Source organism: Durio zibethinus, chromosome 28, assembly GCF_047325235.1.
Source record: "Durio zibethinus cultivar Kanyao isolate XHJ-2024 chromosome 28, ASM4732523v1, whole genome shotgun sequence".
NCBI classification, from domain to species: Eukaryota; Viridiplantae; Streptophyta; class Magnoliopsida; order Malvales; family Malvaceae; genus Durio; species Durio zibethinus.
In genome coordinates this window covers 14,744,377-14,753,399 of record NC_143189.1, presented here as the reverse complement: position 1 = coordinate 14,753,399, position 9,023 = coordinate 14,744,377, and the positions used below count along the sequence as shown (strand labels likewise).

Sequence of the window (9,023 nt, the reverse complement as noted above, 5' to 3'; positions counted from 1 at the left end):
TTTCTTTTCTTTTAAAAAACTTTATTTTTCTTTCTTTTCTTTTATTAATATTTGTCCAAACATAGTGTAAAAAAAAGACAAAATCAACAATTCCATTTTTGCTTATAATAATTAAAAACTATTTACTCCTTCCAAGGTCGTATCTGTATTGAATATCTTTATTTGGATCAATGAATAGTTTATGGTATTTCACTCAATTTATTTGTTTAAAAATCAATTGACTTGTTAATTTTAAAAAAGAAATATGAATTTAATTTTTTGAATAAATGATACTAATATTAAAAAGTCCTTAGGCTCCAAACACTAAGTATTCATTTGGATGAATAATGATATTAAAAACAATGATAGAGGTAAAATTAGTTATTATAACAATGAGATTAGTTACTGTAGTGATAAGATTGAAATCAATGGTGAAATATATAATTTGATATAAAAATAATAGTGATGGTGTGATAAATTATAGTGTGAAAATAAAATGATAATTAAATATATTAAATTTAAATTTATATCAAATATAAAATTTTAATAATTATATATTTATGAAATTAGTAAATAATTAAAATTATGAAAATTATTTTGTTAAATAATTAAAATGATAATAATATGGCAAATATTTTTTTAACAAAAATGATTACGAATTAATGATAATTTAGAAAAAGATAATAATTATTTTATATTGAAATAATAATTATTTTTATTTAAAATAAAGTTTTGAAAGAATAAAAAAATAAATGCAAAAAGCCAAATGATAAGATTGCACGATAGTTAAAAATAAATAAATCAAGATTTTTTTTTTTTTTGGAGAAAGGGACGCGACAGGAATGAAAAATCCCACCTAATCCTCTTACCTTTGGTGAACTTTTGAAGTGACCATGAAAATTTTTATACTTAATCACATTAATAGTATGTTACCCAACAAAATCATAATATAATTACATAAAAAACCATATTAAACGTAACGAATAGGAGGATCAATCAGATCCAAATGCAACCTGGTTACCGGTTTGACGTTTCAACTGTAGGGCTACGTGGCCTCCTCACATTCGGAGTGATGAAAAGCGCGTGTTGCATGGATTGCCGTTAGCATTTTCTTTTTTTTAATATATATATATATATATAGAGAGAGAGAGAGAGAGGCACGTTTTTCAATTTTACAAGAAAGCGCTCAAAGAAGAGGTGGATTGCTTTTTGCATGTACCAATAATAAAGGGAGGAACAAGTTCGATAAATAAGTGGCGGGCTGGCTGGCTGCTATGTTTTGAATGATGCCATGCCAAAGCAAATTACACGTTTCCTTGGAAATTAAAATGGTCCCCATTTCACAAATTTTACTAAAAATAAAAATAAAAATATTAATTTTATTTTAATTAAAATTTAATTACAATTTTACATGCAACATTAAGTTTATTGTAATTAAAATTTTAAAATTATAAAATATTCAATTTTTGATTAATTCTTCTCAATTTAATGATATAATTTACAAAAAAAAATACTTATTTTGATTTATTTAAATGAATTAAATGGTAAATATTTCGTTATTTATTTTTAAATTTAATAAATATAGTTATAATAAAATATCCTTAAAATTTTTCAAAAAATATTAAATCAAAATAAAATTTAAAAAATTAATAATCACACTATAAAAAAAGTATTGTATATAATTAAATATCTTAAATTATTTTATAATCGCTCTAATCTAAATCAATAAAAATTAACGTAAATATCTTTAACTACTTGATTTAATGGTTAAGACAATCTTAAAAAAAGACATTAGATTTCGAGGAGATTCGAATCCCAACCTTTTTTCTCCCTCTTAATGTAAGATTTTGTCCATTTGAATGATAAAAAAAAAATTAACGAAAATAATTAAAATTTATGATTTAAATATAAAATATTTAATTTTGAGCTTGCATGATCTTTTATTAATAAATGGTTTATAAATTTAAAGAATTTCAAAAAAAATTATAATTTATGAATAAAATAATCTCTTTTATTCTCAACTTTTTTCCACCAAAAAAAAAAAATGCTCAATACACATTCATATGCCACTAGGGACCAAGTGAAGGTGACCCAAATAAAGTTTGATTTGAGATTTTTTGGTGTTCCTTCATTGTCATTCAAAGACTTTCAAATCACATTTGTCAACTTTTTATTGTATTTAGGTACAAAATTTCTTCGTTTATTTAACTTTGAAAAGTCAAGGATTCTTTAACCCTTTTTTTTTTTTTTTTTCCTTAGTTTGCCTTTCTTTTTCGTTTTTTTTTCTACGATAAAATGCGTATTCTCTTTGGAATTGGTTCATTTATTTTTTCTATCATGAAAAATTATATTCAATTGATTATAATTTTAAAATTAAATGCATTTAAAGTTATAATATATATGATATTTGTGAAATTTAACAAATAATTAAAAGTTAATAAAATTTATAATATATTTTTTTATTTTTATATGTATTTATGTATTTAAATATTGTAGCTATTTATTATATATATAATTAATTACATATAAAAATATTTTCTGTACTTAATTAATGTATAAATATATTTATTTATGTATCTATTTAAAATTTTTATTATTTGCTTATTTATTATATAATTATATAAATTTATTTATCATTTTAAATAAACTACTGGAATTTAAAAAAAAGAAAAAAAAAGTAAAACTGTGAAAAAATTATTTTTGGTACATCAAAAGTTGTAGTTTGAAAAAAAAAAAAAAAATAACGAGTATTAAATTTAAAATTTAAAATTATTAAAAATAATTGTAAAAATTAATTAAATTTAAATTTAAATTCTAGATTTGTTATTTTCCGTTAGATCTCATAGCTTCAGTTGGAAATCATGGATGGAACAAGATAAAATAAAAAAACATTATTTCAGTATACAAGGGCCTGAAAGTCGACAAAAAAAAAAAACTCTCCCAAACAAAAAGGGAAAGAAAACCAAATTCCCTCCTTTTTTTTTCCCTAAAACCCAAAAAAAAAAATAATGGCCCAAAAATCTCCCACTCAGCCTCAGGCACGTAAATTTTCTTGCATTTTCTTTCCTTTTCTTTTCCTTTAATTATAGTAATTATTTGTGCGAAGGAAAAGAAAAAATAAAAGAGATCTTTGAATATTCGATCAAAATTGTTGCCTTTATTTATTTTGCTAACTTTTTGAGTTTATATTTCTTTGTTTTTATTTTTGAGAAAACTGAAAATGTGGGAAATAAATGATTGTAAAAATAATAGTTGTAGTAATAATGTTGAAAATGGATTTTGAATCGCAGAAGAACAATTACAGGGTGTTTGGAAACATGGCGTTGGTTGTTCCGAAGGAGCTTGAAGAGCTTGAAAAGTCGTCTTCTTTGTCTTCTCCGAGGCCTTTTGAGATCCGATTTCAATTCCCCGATTTCAGGGTTCCCATTAGAGTGAGTTTCTTTTCCTTTTATTTTGTTTTTTTTTTTTTTTAATCTAGTTATTGTTCTAAGGGCTGTTTGGTTGCTGAGAAAATGGAAAATATTAAATATAAAAGAAACAATAAATTTGCTTTGGAATCCCACTTGTTCATGGCAAAAAGTGCAGTAATCAGGAGATTAAATCATGCTTTTCTGGTTCAAATAATTTTCAATTTTGATTAGATAAAATGTTTGGCTGCTGATAATTATGCTGAAAATAAGGGAAAGAATAATCGCACTGAATAAAAGATAAAAGATGTATAAAAAATACCCATCTTGAGAAAAATGTTTATTTTTAACTGTAGTTCATTGCATATTTTTCTAAACGGAGCATTATCTCTTTTTTTTTTAAATTTGTTTCTGTCAAAACCAAAAAAAAAAAAAAAAAATCTTTATTGGAATTTTTTTACTGGATTTTGTGTATTTTATGAATCTTTATGATCCAATCTCTATAATGGCGAAATAATTGTTGCCAGTATTAGGGTTCAGCTTGAATTATGAGAAATCTTTGTATTGATGTAGTTCATTGAATGTTTTTCTGAATTTTCATTTGCTGGCAGCAGAATATATTTTATTATGGAAATAAAAGACATCTACATTTCAGATGGTGACCTTTTTAAACAGTTGTTATCTTTTGTTTTCCTGAAGCCGAAACGGGAAACAAATATTGCTTTAGTGAATTTTGCAAATTATTTTGATTAAATGCTCTATAAGGGCTAAAAGATTGTTGCCGATATCACAAAAGCATGATCTGATTGTTATTCAGGATTTCTTGAGGACTAGAGAAGTTGGTGAATTTCTTAGTGGAGCTTTAGCAGGAGCTATGACAAAAGCTGTTCTGGCTCCTCTAGAAACTATCAGGTTGGCAGAACATGTTTTGCTATATGGTTTCATTTATTATTTTGCAGAGTTCTTGCCTTTGCCATTATATCTGATGGTTATGTTTCTTTATCCAGGTGTCTAGTAAGTGTAATTTTTTTCGATCAGCATTAAATCTGTAAACAAAGATATGGAAACTTACCTGGAAGCTAGAAAAGGGGAGGTGTACTATATGGCTCACTAAATAGTTGAAGATTTTAAAGAGCTGAACATTGAATTTATTTCCAATTTGATCATAAAATTTCAAACTTGGTTCTTGATTTTATTTTTTCATTTTGCATATTTTTCTCTATGCCATGGACCATTAGAAATTTAAAGTGCATAAATTGGTCCAAGTCTGACAAACTTTTGCCAACTCTTAAAACTTTTTGGTATAAGTTCGAGAACTTGCATGTTCATTCAAACCTTTCTATGCGGTACTGCAATTTATATAGATCCTTAAAATTTCAAAAAAAAACCACTCAAACTGATAATAAACCAATTTGTTACTTTCTACTTATTATTGCCCTCAATGTTAGTTCTTTTCCCCTAAAAAGAGAACGAAAAGGAAAAAAGGAAAAGAAGGAACAAATTGTTTGTGTGATGATGCTTTGGATGCCCTATATTCTTTCCCTGTATTGCACTGGGGTCCACTTCTTGTTGCACCTGTGAGTTTAAGTTAATTCGTGTATTATAGGATTCGATTTGTGTGCCATTTGTTTTGGTTCTAAGGCGTAATAAAGTCTTGCCTTGCAAAGTTTCGGACATCAAGTCCTTTTGGAAATCTTAGAACAGCGTGTTGTGTTGTCATCATTATTGTATTATACAACTGGATGTGTGTGCCATTTGTTTTGGTTCTAAGGTGTAATAAATTCTTGATTTGCAAAGTTTTGGATATCAAGTCGATTAGGAGATCTTAGAACAGTGTGTTGTGTTGTCATCATTATTACCTTATTCATGATCCCCTTGCGCTTAAAATCTTTATCATGCATTTGTCACCAACAAACCTATTTGTAGCTTAAACTTCTGATGAGTTATGTCAAATTACTTCTTACATTTCTTGGAACATATTTGTTTGACTCATAATTTCTGAGTTCTGACATATGCAGGACCAGAATGGTGGTTGGTGTTGGATCTAAAAACATATCCGGTAGTTTTATTGAGATCATTGAGCAGCAAGGTTGGCAAGGACTGTGGGCTGGAAACGGAATCAATATGCTTAGAATAATTCCCACCCAAGCAATTGAGCTTGGAACATTTGAGTATGTCAAGCGCACGATGATATCAGCACAAGAGAAATGGAATCAGATTGAAAGCCCAAAAGTGCAAATTGGTCATGTTAATTTCAACTTTTCTCTTTCCTGGATTTCTCCAGTTGCTGTGGCTGGTGCAGCTGCTGGAATTGTTAGCACACTTGCTTGCCATCCTCTTGAAGTTCTCAAGGTATCTGGCATATCAGGAGCCTCTTATCTTTTTTCCTTTTTTGTTTTTTGAATAAATAGAAAAATAAAAGCAGAACATTCTACATCAAGCTGAATTATTTCTTTTAGTTTTTGCATTTCAATGCTAGCTATACAGGAAGCGCATCTAACAGTATAGACTGTATTAATGATGTCTTCCAACTCATCATACTTATTACTGCTTCAGACTCCTCTTAGTATCTCACTTGTCTGAAGAGTGGGTAAATAGTTGAATAGCCTATCTTTTATGTTGTTTTGACGTTGGGGATGATAATTGATTCTGAATCTGATCATGTTGAAGATATCGTCGCGTTTTCTGATTTTATGCTTTTGCATATGGAGCTGATTGTTCTTGCAATTCTTACAGGATAGGCTGACTGTCAGTCCTGACATATACCCTAGCTTAAGCATTGCAATTAGTAAGATTTACAGGGATGGTGGTGTTGGTGCCTTTTACTCTGGTATATCTCCAACACTAATGGGCATGCTTCCCTACAGTACATGTTTCTATTTCATGTATGAAAAATTAAAGAACTCCTACTGCCAATCAAAGAAGAAAAAATCTCTAAATCGTCCAGAGATGCTTCTAGTTGGAGCTCTTGCAGGTGAGAAACTTGGCCTTTACACTGATGGTTTTGGAAAATTTTTATGGGGTTATTGGGATATCATTAATAAAAGTTGCTTGTTTTTGTGTCTTATAAAAAATAAAACAAATTTTCAGATCCTCTGTTATCTTGACTATTGATGCATCAATGCTTAACAGTTAAATTGGTTCAATTGATATGGCCAGGTTTTACTGCTAGCACCATCAGCTTTCCCTTGGAAGTTGCCAGAAAACGGCTGATGGTGGGAGCTTTGCAGGGTAAGTGTCCACCAAACATGGCAGCAGCACTTGCTGAAGTCATTAGGGATGAGGGCTTCATGGGTCTTTACAGAGGATGGGGTGCAAGCTGTTTAAAAGTAATGCCCTCCTCTGGTATCACCTGGATGTTTTATGAAGCTTGGAAAGACATATTACTTGTCGAGAAGCACGTATTATGATTGCTCCAGAAAAACTCGCAATAGCTAACCAGTTGAGAGTAGTTGATTCAGGGTTGTTCGTGGGAGCTCTGGGATGGGGCTGATGGTATTTATGAGTATGAGCTGCCAGTTTTTATCTGAATAACCCTGCCAATTTCTACAGAAAATTTTTTTTATTTAGTTCTACAGAATTATTAGGTGAGCTTAAATTTGGGGGGCGACATTGAATATTGACATGTATTGTACCAACATATTTCTTGTATCACATAATTACTAGTATAAAATTTTTTTTGACCAATTTGGCCTCTAAATTTTTCTGTATTGTACCAACAAAACTTCGGATTTCGTTCTCAGAAACTAAATGTTATAAATGAATTAAATTTTAATCACAAAGATCAACCACAGGAAAAGTACAGCACTATAAATCCCTACTGCAACTCTACAGTCTTAGCCAAAATATCCAAAGGATACAACAAGGCTTGTATGTTCAAACTGCACTTGCAATTACATGTTATCCTCTTCGACAGAGGTGCCATTTCTTTGCGTTTGTAACTGAGGAACACATGTTCGGATCAACTGGGAGTTCTCAGCAAGCACATAAAGACAGAACAAGCATAATCCTGTTTCAGAGAACAAAACGAATTGGAATTTTCATACATCTGATGAAAGATTTATTCGAAGAAGCTAATTTGCCGGTTGAGTATCTTATGAAAAACTTATAACTAAAAAAAAAAAAAGTCTGCTTTGTTATCAGCCAGCTAATCACTTCTTACATTTTTAGTGGCATTTCCTAAATATTGATGGCAAGGTGATTGCTCGAAAGTGGTAAAATGAAATTTCCCAATGCATAAAATCAATTCTCCTTTAACCTCATAGTGCTTGAATGACAAAAGAAACTTTAACTGGATCTCAAGACAAAAGGATGTATTTCATTCATCGTTAACCAGTTCAAACATCTTCTCATGTTTTAGCTACAAGAATTATAGTAGCGATTGATTTTAGCAACAGAAAATAAAACCTAATGGCGAACATACCAGCATAAGCAACTGTAGCACCTGAGACCAACCGTCCAACAGCTGACAATATGTAAAGACAAACAATAACCTGAAGGAAGAGATGCATAATTTTCGAAAGACATACAGGAATGACCATTTCAACCAACAACAAAAAGAAAGGGAGGCCAGGGTTACAAATAGAAGGGTGTTCATCTTTAAAAGCTTAGCAGTATCAGGCCCTTCACAGCAAAATTAGGATCTAAAAAAAAGGGTAAAAAGTGCTCAGAAAGCTGATCATATGGTGAATAGCAATTTAAGTTGTAAAAATTCACCCCAAGAAATAGCCTTTTGTCATGCCCAGTTACTGCAACCCTTGGAACTGACTCTGCTGCCCATACGGTATTAGCTAACCATGCAACAATGCTATTAGCAGCATCCTGTGAGATCTGCCACTCAAGTGGAGCTACTGGTACCCTACAAAACAGTAGTTCCATGATGGCAAAGAAACAGTTCAAGAATCAAATTCATTGTTATAATGAAGAAGAAATATTGTATGAATATTCCCAGATAAATCGCATTGTACACATGCACATAAGATATCATAAAATAATTTTAAAAATTAATTAGAAATAAAAATAAGACATATGTCAATCTTTTAATATTGCACGTAAAATTAAAAATTTATGCTGATAATATATCAATATGAATTCTATAAATATTAAAAAATTAAAAAATTTAACATTTTAAAAATATTAAATAAAAAAATTTGTCCTGCAACAACATCCAAGTAAAACTCAAGAAACGGAAATGTAGATCAGAATGGGTTTTACCATACTTTTAATTTTCAATTAAATTTAATTAAAATATAATAATTAGAGAATATTTTGTCATAAGCTATTTTAAAATTTTAAATATGTAATTATACCATCATATTTTTAGTTTTGAAATAAATTGACGGACATATTTTTAATTTCAGATAAACAAATCCTGACTTGGTATTATATTTAATAAAATGGCCATAATGAAAAAATAAAATAAAATGAAACAAGAAAATTTTGAATTTTACCTCCAGTTTTTTTTTTTTTTTTACATGTTGTTTCTAATTTTTTTTAAATTATAAAATAACTTCTAAGAAATATTTTTTTAGTTGTTATATTTCGATCCAATTTGCTTTAAAATTAAAAAGAATAATGTTAAATTTGCTTCAAAATTAAAACTATGGTAGTAAAATTGCAGTAATTAAAAAATTAATG

The 9,023-nt window shown here is 28.9% G+C and overlaps 2 protein-coding genes across 3 annotated transcripts; one reads left to right on the top strand and one right to left on the bottom strand.

The window, feature by feature from the left end:
* The first annotated feature begins 2,876 nt into the window (after positions 1-2,876).
* LOC111281327 (Mitochondrial substrate carrier family protein) lies at positions 2,877-7,073 on the top strand. 2 transcript variants are annotated; one of them, XM_022869056.2, is made up of 6 exons: positions 2,877-3,017; positions 3,270-3,410; positions 4,204-4,298; positions 5,405-5,738; positions 6,123-6,360; positions 6,546-7,073. In XM_022869056.2, the coding sequence occupies exons 1-6, from the start codon at positions 2,988-2,990 to the stop codon at positions 6,794-6,796; spliced, it is 1,089 nt and encodes a 362-aa protein (XP_022724791.2). In that variant the 5' UTR covers positions 2,877-2,987; the 3' UTR covers positions 6,797-7,073. The 2 variants fall into 2 exon arrangements, with proteins under 2 accessions (XP_022724791.2, XP_089613474.1); XM_089757348.1 differs by lacking the exon at positions 2,877-3,017 and having other exon boundaries at positions 3,083-3,410.
* A 112-nt stretch (positions 7,074-7,185) lies between these two features.
* On the bottom strand, positions 7,186-8,429 carry LOC111281328 (reticulon-like protein B22). The gene is made up of 3 exons (XM_022869057.2): positions 8,103-8,429; positions 7,810-7,879; positions 7,186-7,395 (listed from the first exon to the last, which is right to left on the bottom strand). Exons 1-3 carry the CDS (start codon positions 8,262-8,264, stop codon positions 7,280-7,282), a joined length of 348 nt encoding a protein of 115 aa, XP_022724792.2. The 5' UTR covers positions 8,265-8,429; the 3' UTR covers positions 7,186-7,279.
* Between the last annotated feature and the right edge of the window lie 594 nt (positions 8,430-9,023).

Coding starts and splice junctions, on each gene's coding strand:
- LOC111281327 (XM_089757348.1), top strand. CDS start 3,213: ATGATTGTAAAAATAATAGTTGTAGTAATAATGTTGAAAATGGATTTT. Junction 3,411..4,203: donor ATTTCAGGGTTCCCATTAGA/GTGAGTTTCTTT, acceptor ATTGTTATTCAG/GATTTCTTGAGGACTAGAGA. Junction 5,739..6,122: donor ATCCTCTTGAAGTTCTCAAG/GTATCTGGCATA, acceptor CAATTCTTACAG/GATAGGCTGACTGTCAGTCC.
- LOC111281328 (XM_022869057.2), bottom strand. CDS start 8,264: ATGGAACTACTGTTTTGTAGGGTACCAGTAGCTCCACTTGAGTGGCAG. Junction 7,880..8,102: donor ACAAAAGGCTATTTCTTGGG/GTGAATTTTTAC, acceptor CTCTTCCTTCAG/GTTATTGTTTGTCTTTACAT. Junction 7,396..7,809: donor TGCTACAGTTGCTTATGCTG/GTATGTTCGCCA, acceptor TCTCTGAAACAG/GATTATGCTTGTTCTGTCTT.